This window comes from Melampsora larici-populina, assembly GCF_000204055.1.
Source record: "Melampsora larici-populina 98AG31 unplaced genomic scaffold MELLAscaffold_6, whole genome shotgun sequence".
Taxonomy (NCBI): Eukaryota; Fungi; Basidiomycota; class Pucciniomycetes; order Pucciniales; family Melampsoraceae; genus Melampsora; species Melampsora laricis-populina.
The window spans coordinates 49,233-63,848 of NW_006768770.1; the positions used below are offsets into that span (position 1 = coordinate 49,233).

At 38.2% G+C, this 14,616-nt stretch overlaps 6 protein-coding genes across 6 annotated transcripts; 2 read left to right on the top strand and 4 right to left on the bottom strand.

Moving 5' to 3' along the window:
- Window positions 1-369: 369 nt before the first annotated feature.
- MELLADRAFT_33922 (uncharacterized protein) lies at window positions 370-1,454 on the top strand (the record flags this gene model as incomplete). Its single annotated transcript, XM_007406263.1, has 4 exons — window positions 370-439; window positions 519-795; window positions 892-1,007; window positions 1,096-1,454. 4 exons carry the CDS (start codon window positions 370-372, stop codon window positions 1,452-1,454), a joined length of 822 nt encoding a protein of 273 aa, XP_007406325.1.
- Window positions 1,455-2,112: 658 nt separating this feature from the next.
- Window positions 2,113-4,043, bottom strand: MELLADRAFT_76904 (acylglycerol lipase; the record flags this gene model as incomplete). Its single annotated transcript, XM_007406648.1, has 9 exons — window positions 2,113-2,468; window positions 2,557-2,622; window positions 2,726-2,836; window positions 2,904-2,972; window positions 3,061-3,078; window positions 3,172-3,354; window positions 3,462-3,599; window positions 3,684-3,768; window positions 3,855-4,043. The coding sequence occupies 9 exons, from the start codon at window positions 3,971-3,973 to the stop codon at window positions 2,370-2,372; spliced, it is 888 nt and encodes a 295-aa protein (XP_007406710.1).
- A 501-nt stretch (window positions 4,044-4,544) lies between these two features.
- MELLADRAFT_123918 (vacuolar ATP synthase proteolipid subunit) lies at window positions 4,545-6,096 on the bottom strand (the record flags this gene model as incomplete). Its single annotated transcript, XM_007406647.1, has 7 exons — window positions 4,545-4,981; window positions 5,051-5,144; window positions 5,223-5,431; window positions 5,580-5,624; window positions 5,699-5,800; window positions 5,876-5,921; window positions 6,017-6,096. Coding segments are annotated over 7 exons (504 nt in total).
- Window positions 6,097-7,002: 906 nt separating this feature from the next.
- Window positions 7,003-9,295, bottom strand: MELLADRAFT_76906 (uncharacterized protein; the record flags this gene model as incomplete). Its single annotated transcript, XM_007406646.1, has 4 exons — window positions 7,003-8,672; window positions 8,826-8,957; window positions 9,038-9,149; window positions 9,231-9,295. 4 exons carry the CDS (start codon window positions 9,233-9,235, stop codon window positions 7,167-7,169), a joined length of 1,755 nt encoding a protein of 584 aa, XP_007406708.1.
- Window positions 9,296-9,490: 195 nt separating this feature from the next.
- On the top strand, window positions 9,491-11,075 carry MELLADRAFT_74217 (uncharacterized protein; the record flags this gene model as incomplete). The annotated part of the gene is made up of 5 exons (XM_007406264.1): window positions 9,491-9,655; window positions 9,757-9,888; window positions 9,976-10,245; window positions 10,365-10,639; window positions 10,723-11,075. 5 exons carry the CDS (start codon window positions 9,559-9,561, stop codon window positions 10,795-10,797), a joined length of 849 nt encoding a protein of 282 aa, XP_007406326.1.
- Window positions 11,076-12,152: 1,077 nt separating this feature from the next.
- On the bottom strand, window positions 12,153-13,062 carry MELLADRAFT_124216 (uncharacterized protein; the record flags this gene model as incomplete). Its single annotated transcript, XM_007406645.1, has 5 exons — window positions 12,153-12,196; window positions 12,286-12,393; window positions 12,474-12,635; window positions 12,720-12,824; window positions 12,912-13,062. The coding sequence occupies 5 exons, from the start codon at window positions 13,060-13,062 to the stop codon at window positions 12,153-12,155; spliced, it is 570 nt and encodes a 189-aa protein (XP_007406707.1).
- Window positions 13,063-14,616: the final 1,554 nt, after the last annotated feature.

Consider the following 14,616-nt stretch of genomic DNA (forward strand, 5'->3'; position numbering starts at 1 on the left):
TTTGGCGGGGAAGGCGAGGCCAAAAGTATATTTTTTTTCTTTGTCCCCGCCAAAAAAAGTATGTAGCGAAAAGTATGTAGCGCTACATACTTTGCTTTGAGTACCCTTACTGAAGATGATCAAGATGATCGACACTGACAGGCTGGCAGGCAATTCTAAGTGTGAAGTGGCGGTGCAGGCGGTGCTATTCTGAGATGACACCGCCCCAATGTAAGTTTGATGTCGTCACCGATTTCACGTGTCATGAAGTGATCCGGATTTGACTATAAATCAAGAAATCTTTCCAAAACCATCACTTCAACTTTAATCTTCACATTCTTATAATCTTCATATTCACTTCCTTCACCTTACTCAAATCAATCATCAAACATGTCTGATTCATCCGATTGTACCATTCAAGTCTCAGGTCTGGGTCCAAGTACCACTGAAGAAAGTCTAGGTAAATGATTCTTATCAACTTATCTTTCGATCATACAATCCAAAGCTCATCCTCATTCTCATCACCTTTTCACTTGTAGATCAATTCTTTTCATTTTGTGGCAAGATCAAATCCATCACTCGTCATGAAAAGACAGCCACGATCGTATTCGAAAAAGCTTCAGCTGCTAAAACCTCCTTGATGCTCAATGGTGGCACTTTAGATTCGACTACCATCACCGTCACTGGTACTGAGTCGGCTACTAGTGCAGAAGACTCCAGTCCGAACCCTGTTCGACCTGTTAGTGCTGAAGGTGATGAAGTTAAACAAGAGGATAAACCGCGTTCAGCGATCGCAGCCGAATATCTTGCACATGGGTACAGTCACATCACTTCTTCAATTCGATTCTTTTTACTTGTCTTGAGCCTGAGGCTTACATTTCTCACATTTATTTAATTTTTATACTTATGAAGATATGTGTTAGGTGATCAAGCGATCGCTAAAGCTATTGCTCTGGATCAACAACATGGGATTTCCAACAAGTTTTTAGACTATTTCAAAAAGATTGACACAAAGTTTAAAGTCAGTCGTCTCTTTATTTTTCTTCAAAACACCTATACTGAAGCTTAAAATTTCTAACCCTTTGTGTAATTCAATTAAATCAAATTAGATTCAAGAAAAATCAACACAAGCATCAGCACAAGTCACCACCAAAGCCCAAGCTGTTAATAACCAAACAGGTGCCACCAATAAATTAGGTTCACTCTTTTCAATGGGACGTCAATACTATGAAAAAGCTTTATCTTCATCCCAAGGTTCAAAAGTTCGAGAATTCTATACAAAAACCTCTAAACAAGTTTTAGATGTTCATGCAGAAGCCAAAAGGATTGCAGAAGAAAAAGCCGGTCATCCAGTCTTTGAACCACTTAAGAAATCAAATCAACCTAAAACTACAACTTCAACTTCAGAAGAAGTTCCAGGTTATGATCTTTCAGATGAAGTCGTCAATGATAATCAAACGGATGTTAAAAAATGAATTTCCGATTCTTTCTTTGTAATCATTCAATCAAGTTAACTCATCAAATTCTTTATTGTAATCTGCTCAAATCACATGTATATATCTGATAAGAAGTCATCTTCTTCCTTTTGAATGTATCCCCTTGATAAGGCAATCTGTAGGAATTGCTTGGTGGAAATTTAGTCAATGTCTCTTTTGAACATGACTTCCTGACTGAACAATAACCTTGTCGATAAGCTTTGATTTTCAACTCCCAACGCCTGTGGTTTTCCACTCTATGTGCCCTCTTGGTCTAAGCTAAAAATCTCATGGACCGGGCTGTACCACTGAATGTTAAAGCGAACATTGAATGTTTGCACAGCCTCCAAATGAATGGGTCTCAAGCCTCACTCTGAGCCTCAGAAATCTATCTGTTGAAAAGATTAGGTAAATAAGGTAACCTGCTGAAATTGTTGATTCCTATGATCATATCAAAGATCCATTCCACAGATCCCATTAACATCTTTCATCTATCTTACCAATGTCACAAAGATATTTCTTCCTTACCATTTAAATATTAACTCAATTTACCTTAATCATTCTTTGATCAAGAGATTTATCAAAGGAGTTCTGATCATCATGACATATTCACCTAATCCGCTTCCCAAGCTCTGCATCTGTTCCAACTTCCAAATATCTCAAAAAAAAATCAATCCTTTTGATGAAAACCTCAACATTTTGTTTATTCAACAACCAAAAACATTCAAAACCACAATCATTGCTGGATACAAATTACATTGCCTGTACTTGAAAAAAAATCAAACCAGTCAAAATATGATAAAAGACTACTACACACACACGTATATATATATAGGAAGAACCTATTACTTTCTCTCAATTCAAACCTATCAAAAACAACAAACCAAAAGAACCATGCCAGAAAACAGAACAAAATCAAACATGTGATTTAATCCAATCAATAATATAATCCATGAAAATAATCTTATCATTTCCAGGTTCATTATGCATCTCATGATAATACCCTTCAAAAGTCTACAAGGCAAGAAAAAAAAACAAAAAAAAAGATTAAAATCATCAAAATTAATGATACAAAGTTTTAATAAAAAAAGGAAAAACTTACCTTGAAAGTTTTGTCTTTTGCATTTGTTTTCTCCATTAACTCTTCAGTAGCTTTACAGGAAGTAACCTACAATCCAAACCAATCCAAAAACCACCCATCAATTCTGAGATCCAAAAAAAGATTGATTTGATTTGATTTTAGTTAACCAAAAAGACCAGAACTTTCTTACTTTATCACCTGTACCATGAACAGCCAAGATCGGCAAGGATTCAGGAAACCTAACATAATCATGATCAAGTAACCCTTGACCACCAAGAATCATATCGGCAATCCCTTTAAACTGAACCGAAACCATCCGTAAGACTACTACCGAAGAATGATCCATCAACTTGAATGGGTCAACTTACGGTACCTATTGGTGCACAGAGTGGATCGTTTGCATATTCTTCTTGGATCACTGGGTCTCTACATATATCCTACCAATCGATCACATAATCAAAAGTGTGAGAAAAGTAGTCAAACTTGTTGATCATCATCTAGTTTCGAACGATTCCGTTCACTTACCTTTGATGCCACTCCGACCTAATCAGTACCAAAATCCCAAAGAAGTCGAACCCCAATCAACATCAACAAAAAGGTATTGTAAGATGCTAAAGTGAGTGAATGTGTACAAACCTTTAAAGTCAACTTAGGTAAAACAGCTCCCACAAAGCTACCGATCCGAACAAACATTCCCGGAGCAGCAACACCAGGAGCTTGTTGTATCAAAGGACTCGACAAGATCGTTCCACCAGTAATCAAAGCACTAGAAGGCAAAGGAACGTCTCTAGTAAAATAAGCATAAGTCAAACCTCCTCCCTTATTATAATACCAATCCAACCGTTCCAGAAGATCAAAACGTCATCAGTCTTAAATAAATCACTTTGGTGATAGGTTTTTTTTTCAGATGATCAAAGAAACCTTACCATACTATGACCCATAAGAAAAACTTTGGTAGAAACCAATCTAGCTTCTTTTTCAATAAAATAATCCACATCTCTTAAAGCTTCAGGCCAAGAAGTTTGTCCTTGAGTCTTAGTTTTAGCAGCAGTTTCACCAAACCCCTTATGTTTTCAAAAAGTAAAGACCAAGATGTATCAGGTTTTGAAAGATTGAATGGAATTGAGTTGGGGGTGGAAAAGACATACACGTTGATCGAATGCAAAGACTTCGATTCCAGCTTCTGCATATCTACTATAAACATGATCATACCTAGAAATATGTTCCATAAATCTAATGACAAGAGAATCATTGATAGATAAATGAGTTTTTGTGATTTGGTGTTCAATTGAAGATCATAGTTTTTAGTATTAACATACCCATGAATAAAGATTAGTTTAGCAATTGTAGTGATTTGATTTGAAGGAGACCATCGTTTTGTATAAAATGAAGTTTGATTGGGTCCTTCTTGCCATTCAACTTGAGTTTTAAATGACATTTTTGTGGAAGTTTGAAAAGAAGAAGTAGATAAGGATCGATGATGACTTGAAGTTATCAAGATGGTTTTGTGTACAAAGTGAAGAGTTAAATTCGAAACCGATTATACTTAAACCCGTCATTCTCTCTCTCTGACACTCTGTACTTGATCATCCAACTCTTTCTCAGTTTGATTAACTTGTTCATTCATCTGATAATTGATTCCCCTTAAGATGAACAACTTCTTTCTGAGAATCTACCTCCTCATGTTCTTCATTCAAGATTACCTTTTCAAACTATCTCATATTCTCTAGAAATTCATCAAAACTTAAATCATCCATACATAGAAGAACCCAATTGAATCTATAAAGTTGAGCAATTCATTTAAACAAGTCTATCAAAAATGGGATTTGGTGTTAAACTTAAATTGGTAAATAAACCAGATTGATTTTATAAAGAATATCACTTCCAATGAATTACCAATTGTACACTTCAACTGTCTTAAAGTTGGAGATGATATTGACATTACGCTTAGTAGAGCAATCTCAGTTTGTCGCCACCTTGGTTTACTAGTCTTTGACTGTTCAATAGATGCTAAATTAAAAGAGGACTTCATAGATCTTTAATTAACACTCTTGAGTGAATTCTATCACTAGACAATCTGTCTATGGAAGGAGACCTTCATCCTCGAGCAGATAAATCATAACCAAAAGTCTTCATGAGAAAATAGCGCGTTCAAGTTGGCATAGTTTAGTTAGAGAAATGGAGATAGAGAGAGAAAAAAAGATAGCAAAACAAAACAAAACAAAACAAAAAGAATCGATCATCTGCGTATAGCTCACACAAAAGCTTCTTGGATGGTAGAATCATATCCCCCAAACTTTATCAAATAAAAAATGAAACCCATCAAATTGACTTTCAAGAAGCTTGTTCCATTTAATACTCTCAATCTATTCGCATTTTAATAATCTAAAAAGATTCGAGAACGAGGATGATGAAAACTCGACTCGTGTGATTGTAGAGCTCAGCACTTTGGAAAATGAATGAACAGATCAGTATCTTTCGAGGAGATGATGATGATGAGATTTAAAAGACTTACTGGAGGATGTTGGGATCCACGAGTGTTTAGAATCAGAGCCACAATAAGCCCATAGAGACCCAAGACTTCAGCAAAAATCAAAACCAAAACCATTCTAAAAGAAAAGCACCAAAAGAAGTTTTCAATGAGAAAAAAAAGTCAAACCACAAGATTTAGGGTTCATGATTCTTACCCCACAAATAATCGTGGTTGTTGAGCTGTACCTCTTACACCAGCATCACCCACAATTCCAATAGCGAAGCCAGCTGAAAGACCAGCCAATCCGACCGACAAACCTGCTCCTAATTGAACAAATCCTTGGTAGAGTGGCATGGGAGATTGAAGTGATCCAGAGATCAAGACCGAGACCACCAGTCCATCTGAAACCGAATCCAAACAGATCAGATTAGAAACCAAAAGGATATCAGAAAAAACGACGAAAAAACAAACTTACAGATCTGGATGGATTAGCATCATGAGAAAAGTCGTCAGTTAGTCAAGTCAACTCATCGATAATGATCATGCTAAGCATCATCACAAAGAGACTTACAGCAATAATACCAGCCATAACAACAGGCACGATACATTTCATCATCTACCATCAAACCAATCACATCAACCCATCAGAATCTCAATCAACAAGCACGAACTGCAGATCTAAAAGCTTACCAGATCAGGCCGAAGAACACCCATAGCACTAATACCTACACCAGATTTCGAAGTACCATATGATGCACCAATACACGTGAAAACGATGGCGGCAGTGCATCCCTAGGATTCAGAAACTCTTCAATCAGTCATCGAATGTGAAAATCTTTGGAAAGGAAACAAAAAGTGTAAGATCACCATGGCTCCAAAGAAAGGCGCATAGACAGGGCAAAGTTCGGAAGACCTAAAGATTCAAGAAGATGAGATGAGAAAAAGTGAAAAAGATTAAGTGTTTGTGATTCGATTTAAGAAATTCAAATCGATCGATGCATGACTAACATTTTGAATGAAATTCTTGGAAGACTTGAGATTGATGGTGGGTTTTGAAAGTCGATGTGGATTTGTTGTTGATCAGGTCTGAAGTCGTTTTCTAATTCAGAGTAGATCGAAACTTCAAAGTCAATCCATTTCATGAATACTCGCTGGATCAGATGTCACCTAGTTATCTGTATGTCACATGACCTGTCATTCAGCGTCACCTTTTAAATTACAAGTGTACTACTACTGGTGTGTATGTAATTCAGTGCTTCATGAATCATGAGGCCTCTTCAGGCCCAATCTTCTTTCCTGAGGAAAAACTACATTTCATATTCAAGTCCATTGAGTTATGATGCATGGTTGAGCCTTTTATTTAATGATGAATTGCAAGTGAATGTTTGCATATGTTTCCCATTTCTTAACACCAGACGCAAGATTAGCTACTCTGAATTCTTGCCTTTTTGGAAGAAGGGAGAGGTTTGATATCTCATTCAAAGTGTGATCTTTTGAAGGATTCAGATTGTGAGTCTGCTTTTTTCATCATCCTAACCACATTAATGAGAACTTTGATCAAACCAAATGGTTATGAAATTATAATGGTGTCATGATAGTCACATTAATGAAATCAAACAAAACCATCATACTTGACCTGAGTTTCAAAAATGTATGTAGAGATGTTTAGTCAATGAACACGCAAGACATTGAAAGAAAGATGAAGCTTGATAACCACCAAAGATATGTGAACAAATGTAAAGTAGATTGTTAGTAATATGCCAGAGGAATTCAATATTCATCTCAAAAGATTCAAGTAGTTGAAGCCAATGATCATACATGAACAACAATGGAGGTAGGAATACAAGCTCTCCAACACCAGGTGAGACGTAGCCTCACAAGTCTGCATTGGCATTCTACCATCGGGAGCCTGGATACAGAGGCGCACCAAAGGATCCCTTTGGACCTCTCTTGATAGGAAAGTGTATTACCCAATACCTGCTTGTTGTCTCTTTCCAGAAGATAGGAGAGTAATATCATTTTTAAAAATCAAAATGGCAACCAATATTTATGCAAGATGAAAAAAAAGTGAATGATTATTTTTACATTGAGATTTCTATATACTTATTCTAGCAACTTGCATTAAAACTGGGTATACTTACTCAAAAGATAAGATCTATCAACTTGGTATGATCAAGCTAGTTGATCTTACCAAAGTGTTTGATTTACTAAGATGTTCTTTAACACTAGACAAGCTCACTTCATTACGATGAAAGATCCCAGCTGCTAAACCTGCTTCAGCTCCTGTAACGTTGAAAACTTGTTGAAAATGTTCAACTCTTCCTGCACCTGAGCTTGCAATCACCGGTATAGATACATGTTGTTTCACAAGTCGAATCAGTCGAAGATCAAATCCTGCTTTACATCCATCTTGATCAATCGAATTCAAAAGGATTTCACCCGCTCCTAAGGCCATCACACCCGTTGCAAGTTGTACGACATCTACCGGTCGTAGTTCTCTTCCACCCTTGACGGTACATTGATACCAACAGAACTTCTCGCCGTTAGGCCCTAAACCGGTCGGAACCTCGATGCAATCACCATTAGTCGAATCCGTAGGTGATAATGGAGCTGTCAGATCAACCACGCTAGACTGATGTTCAATCGGGACCTCTTCAGGTCGAGAAACGTAAATGCGTTTAGGATCAATAGAAACCACTACAGCTTGACTTCCATAGACTTTCGAGATAGCTTCGATAGATGTTTCTCCAATCGATTCGCCAGCCAAAAGTTTCTCAACAGCCAAAACAGCATCTCCTCCAATACTAACTTTATCAGCACCAGCTCTAAAGTATTCAGTAGCCACTTCAAGAGCAGTTCGCTTGGTACCATCAGGATCGAACGTGTCCCTTATTCCACCTCCAACACAGAATGGAACAAAGACCGTCTCTGCAGCTTTCTGTAAGACACTGAGCATAGGTTGATCATGAAGTGGACAAGCTCGAAAGGATGTGATGTTGAGGAATGTAATCTCATCGGCACCTTCAACATAGTATCGACGAGCAAGCTCAACAGGTTTACCCAAATTACGCACTTCTCCTTTCGAATTCGTTGTTATTCCATTTGAAGTTGGGTTTGTGGTTGACTCCCGAACGTCGTACTGATCACCCTTAGTGACCACCAAGTCACCATCGTCATTTGCTCGTACATCCAGACAAGCGATAATACGTTTCATGAGACCAGTTTGAGCAGTGAGAGCTTCAGGATCGATAGTTGTTCGAGATTCCAAACCGACTTCCAATACTTGAGGCGTACTCGGTTCTGATAACCATTGTCGTAAGATCTCAAGACCCACAGCTCCAGATTTTTCCGGGTGAAATTGGGTAGCAAAGATATTACCACGTCGAAAGCTACTCACAAATACTTCATCACCATAACGTGTTAGAGTATTTGCCCAAGCATCTAATTCGGTTGTGTAAGAAACTCGATATGAATGTACAAAGTAAACAGCTGAATCCAGTGTGGTTGATTGATGAGAGTGATTTGATTGAGGTGAGATTGAAATAGCACTGTTCCATCCGATATGTGGTACAGCTTTGGTGGCAGATGAAAACATGCTAACGTTAGCTGGAATAACTCCAAGACCGGGAACATCAGGGTTTTCAGCAGATGAGAGACAGAGAGCCTAAACCAAACGCGACGTGAAGAATGGGGTCAAGTGAAGTATGTCAATCAAAATCCATCTCGGACTCGGTATGCAAACTGAATAGGGAGACCAAAAAAAGTCGAATCCAAAGAATGAAGAATATAAAAGTGGATGGGTTCAAATTCTCCATACCTGCATTCCAATGCAAATACCCATATAAGGTTTTCCAGAAGCAATATACTGTTTCAAAGGTTCTGCGAAACCTTTTGCACGAAGCGCTTTCATTGCTGGACCAAAGGCGCCCACACCTGGGAAAATCAGTTTCTGAGCCGTCACGAAAAACCCAAAGATCGAATGGTAAGTGATCATTATAATTTAAAGTTTAATCATGATTGGTTTCATACCGTCGCTTTTGTGATATCATCTGGTGAAGTAACCCATTTGTATTCGAAACCAAGGCTTTGAATTGAATTTGCTAAGGAGCGTACATTTCCTGCTCCATAATCTAAGAGATAGCTTCGTGTGATAAGGTTAAAGAATATTTTCAATGAGTTTCGAGTTGACTGATCAAGAGATTGGCTAAAATTCATGACTCACATCATTTGAAGGTTTTATGAATCTTGATATTGAGATTGGATTATATACAAAACTGAGATTGCAAGGTGAATGATATCTTGAAGCCCGATGAGGAAAAGTTTTGATTTGCAAAGAAAATATGCTGATCGGATATAAAGCTACATTACAGATGTCGTGTTTTAGACTTATAGAGAGTGAAATTGTATGTAGGCTGAGTTTGAGAGGAAATTCTAAAAAGAAGACATCGATCATATCTTCCAATCTGCCAATTCAGGCAAGAGGCAAACCAAGAACAAGCCAACCAGATTATCAACATTCAAGTCAAGTTCCCGTCAGTATCTATCAAAAGATGCAAGCCGAAGCGCCATTATCCTCAAGAAATGATCCAACCAATCTCGATAACATTCGACAAACATTAATGAGACTTGAAGATACAATCATCTTTCGTGAGTGAAATCCAAAAGCAATAGATCTCGGTAGAAAAAGATAACTGAATGATATGGAATCCTCTTTCTTAAAATGTTTTGAAAAATCATACGGTTCTTAGTTTTAATTGAAAGAGCTCAATTTGCTCATAATCAAGTCATTTATGAAAACTCTGATAAGTTTATTGAATTACATGCCGATAAAGAAACTTCATTTCTAGGTTGGATATTGCGTCAAACTGAGACTATACATGGTAAGCAGTAAAACCCATTTGATTGTTTTTGTTTTGCTTCTTCATACTCATCAATTTCCCTCACGTTCCATGAATTTTACAAATTAGCAAAAGTTAGACGATATGAGTCTCCAGATGAATATCCATTTACATCAATTAAAGAATTACCTGGATCAATCTTACCTAAACTAGATCAACCAGATTTTTTATATCCTAATACTGTCAATATTAATGATCAAATCAAAGGATTTTATATTGATCAGATTGTAAAACCTTTGACAAATAAAGAAGGTCGTCCATCTGATGATGGTCATTATGGAAGTTCAGCTGTTCGAGATGTCGAAGTTTTGCAAGCAGTCTCAAGACGTATACATTATGGTCAGTCACGATTTTTGAGCAAATTCCATCAACCTAGTTCGATTTATGTTTCGTTCATATCTTCTAGAATGGGTTTCCTGATTCATAACTCCAATACGTCAAACTCTGAACTCTTACAGGAAAATTTGTTGCCGAGCGAAAATTTCGAGATCACCCTTCAAGATTCGTTCATCATATTTTATCTTCCAACACAACTGAGCTTGAAAAATTGATCACCGTACAACATGTGGAAGATGCATTGATTCGTCGACTCGAAGTGAAGGCAAGGATGTATGGTCAAGAAGTAGATCCGGCTGGAAAGCCAATCGATTATCGTGAGGCAAACAAAGTGAATGTAGAAGTGGTGGTAAAGATGTACCGTGAGTGGGTGATACCACTTACCCGACATGTAGAGGTACGTGTTACTACTCGTGCATCCTTAAGCTGTTCATCATATGAGATGAATGACACTTACTGTTTTCTTGTCTTTTTTCTTAGGTTGAGTATTTACTACGTCGATTGGACGGTCTATCGAAAGAAGAAATCAGTGAACTTTCGAAATCAGATGATTGATTCATCACCACTCTTTTGGTATGCAAGTCCCGAAACATGATGGACGTTAGTAAGGATGATGAGATTGCTGGAAGAATGCTAGATGCGCGTCGAGCTCTACATCCACAATCATTTGTCAGCAATCACTGTGTCGATTGTGAGGTATGACTTATTTTCATTGGTTCCTTTGCATTAGAGCGTAGGATATTAAAACAGTACCACGCATATGTGTTAAGTACTTTAAATTAGTGAACTGGTTTCAAAAACCGCGAATTTCTAAGACCAGGAGACAGCTCATCAAAACAATTTTATAAGTAGTGACACAAAAAGTGTCCTCTAGTGAGCAGATCTTCGACATGACATGTCTCAACCGTGTGAGTACCACAAATAGTTTGATGTGTGAGGAATTTTGAACAAGCTTTAGTGTATCTTGATTGGGAAGGCCAATGCAACTTGGATCTCAGCATGTTCGAGGCAAGTCCAAGAGATCTAATGAATGTAAGGATTTCTTAAGAGTAACAATCGGATATGAGTAATTGAAATTGATAGGAAATAACTTGTAGATCATGAAGGTATAACTTCTGAATCAGTGAAAATTGAGTGAAATAACTTCAATGGTAATGGAGATTCCTGATTCAAATTAAAGCAGTTTGCTGTACCTTGACCACATTAAGATGATCGTCGCTTATAGTGAAGAAGGAATTATGAGAGGAAACAATGATAAAAAAGGTTCCTCGAAATAAACTCTCAAATCTTTGAGACAAAATAGATATTTTGCTCTTAAACCTGTTTCCTGTATGTAATAGAAAAGTAGGAATTGGGTTCAGGCAATTTGTACCAAGGGTAAACAACCGAGCCAATGATTTTTGTCGATGAGGCTGGTAAAAAAAGCATCACACGTATATTACAAGGATATCCTGGTTTCAAACTATCTTTATATCTGTCAATAGCTGCAATCATCAGTGACTGGTGTTGAAGATGTGCACAAGGCAAGCATTCAAGAATTTGTGATCTTGGACAATGATCTGGTCCGTTACAGACCATGCAGATCTTGAAGAATCTCCAATACTCCCTTGTAAGTCCTTCATCCGAGTATGATGTCCTTTGTGCATTAAATCTCAAAGATTCAACCCCAGACCAATATAAAGCAATCATTGAAGGCAACAGTATTAATTACATGTTATTACAATTATTGTCTTTATTCTAAGTTTTACAAGATATATTACACCCATGAGGAAACCTTGGTTTTGGAATGCTACCACTGGGTAAATTTTGTAACATCAAAGGCCCGAAATCTAAAAACTAGGCGCGTCATTGGTACTGCTGGGTAAGGTTCACAACTACACGTTTAGTCTAGCGCTCCAAAAGGAGTCACTTCAATTAAAACTAGAGACCCCGCGAAAACCACACATGGTACACGCTTTGAAAGTGCGTTCAGATTTTGATTGATTTTTCAACGGTCATTAGCGCTTTAAAGCAGACTGTGTATTAGACAAAATCCTGACTCACTGACGATCCCATTTTTGGCATTGTCGCCCAGGACAGGACACACATATTCCATTTTTCGTGTTGATATCTGACCAGGTTGGCCTGCGGTCAAGATGATTTGTTTAAGTACTGAGATAGATCAACAAACAGGAATGCGCTGATCAGCCTTCTTCAACGAAAGATAAAGTGTTGCAATCGTAGAAACCCACGCCATGTATCGCTTGGCTTGCCCTGTTCCTTTGGTGGCATCAATCTGGTGTCGTATGGAAACAATGGTTCTGCAGCACTCCCAATGCGCTGACCAGTAGGATCCAATGATCCGTCGGGGAGAATCAGTGCACAATCTACCATAAAAAAATGGTTTGCGAAGGCTATTGAAGAATTCACAAATCAATTCGATGTGTCGATTTCATGGTGTGTATGGAGTGACGAGGCGAAAGATCATATCAACTTACAAGATTGACTCTTATCAGCCTTCGAATTCTCCGTTGTACAGGAATCAGGTCTACAGCCGTAATAGTCTTCCCCAGTTGAAGCCTGTGGATTACCCACGCGACATCCTACGTACATTTTTCAGAGTTAGGGTCGCACAGAAGGAGCTAGGGCAATGATTGAATCGAACACATCAGAGCTCAATGAGTGCTTACCAGTCAAGCCATCCACCGTGGCTATAGTGTAACCATGATCACATGTATATGTTCCCGCTATGAGTGTGAGGAAGCTGTCCTGGGTCTTGACCGAGCCCATGGAAAGCATCAAAGCAAAGCCAATCAACTTCCGCGAGAGCAATGATTTCATGGTGAAGAAATGTCGAGATGGGACAATGATAGGTGACAGAATTTATGGTGTGAACTGATAAACTGCGCAAGTAGGGTCAAAACTTGGCTTTGAAAAAAGAGAGATTAATTGGACAGTAGATGTCTGATGTGATGGAGGGAAGTGTTGTGCAAGAAGAAAAATCGGTGTATACTCTGTTACAAAGAGTTACAATATTTTCAGTAAGGATGATAGAGCAGTAGCCAGCTGAACTTGATTGAGTATTTAGTAAATGAATCGAGAAGTTTGTAACGTCTTGAAGTAAAATTTCGATCGCTCAGAATTATGGTGCAAGATTATTAAAATTCTTCGAACATTCCACAACGTGGGTTCGGAGTCATCCTCCTTTATAGGTAGTTAGACTGGTGTCATTAGCATACCGCAACACCACATGCAGTGTCTATGGTTCAACAGTAGTCATTGTGACCAGATCCATAATGGAGATACTCCGTCCTCGACAATTCTTATGATTTGCTCTCGCTAAAAGGAAGTTCTTGCAACCTGTGTTCCATATATAGGCCATCTGCCCCGAATGTTGACATCCGGTGACTTGCATTATCATTCAAGATCTCTCCCTAGTCATATGGCCCTACAAGCAAGCATGATCCTGCCGTTGTTGAAACTTGTACTCAAAAATAATAAGCGGCTCTGAAGCCTGGGCGGCAACTATGGGGTCCGAGCTTCGGTCACCAGTGCACTTTGTTAAAATTGTAACATGTGTATGATCCGAAACAAGGCTACTGGCCAGTCTGTGCGATGTCTTTCTAGTGTGATTCTGAAGTCCTGAAGATAAGGAAATCCAACTGGGGTTACAAATCATCTCTGCTCCCCACGGATTCAAATTTTGGAGGGGCAAAAAGTGGTTGTGCAAAATAAATCATCCGCTTCCTGATCAAAACAACTTTCAAACTCTCGAAAAGATAAGTTTTGAGGGAAAAGACACATTCAATGTCCGCATCTGACTCAGTCTTCCTTATCTTTGGGACTTTTCGATGTCCACTTGAGCAGGCCGGGAAGACTTTCATAACATTACTTACTGGTGTGTCAGTCTCAGCTAAAAGAGAGAATACTCACGTTCTAAGACCATAGTAAGAGGGAAGTTGTCGAGCAAAGAGCCAGATTATTTTCGTTGAAGACTTTGCTGTATCAAAATCTTACAAAAAAGTGTGCTCGAAGCTTGTTTAAGTTTACACCGACTTGATGCGTGATATGACAAAGTTGTAGCTACCACAAATCCAAAAGATGTCCATGCTTGGGTGTATTCGAGTCAAAGAATTTTGTACAAATTTGTTTTAACAAGCCGGGGAAACTTTTGAAGAAGTACCAATCAAGTATAGCAGGGTTCAAGAAAAAGATCCCGAGCAGGAATTTGATGACTTTCATTATCACAATTCTGATCCTCAAGCTAAATGCAGGAATGCGGAAGTGAACTAATCAAACATGCCCACAACTAGGGGAAAGCAATACCACAAACACAACATCATCACAAAACAGACATCTCTCAAAAGTTTCTCTTTCAAGGAAAGGGAATGCCAG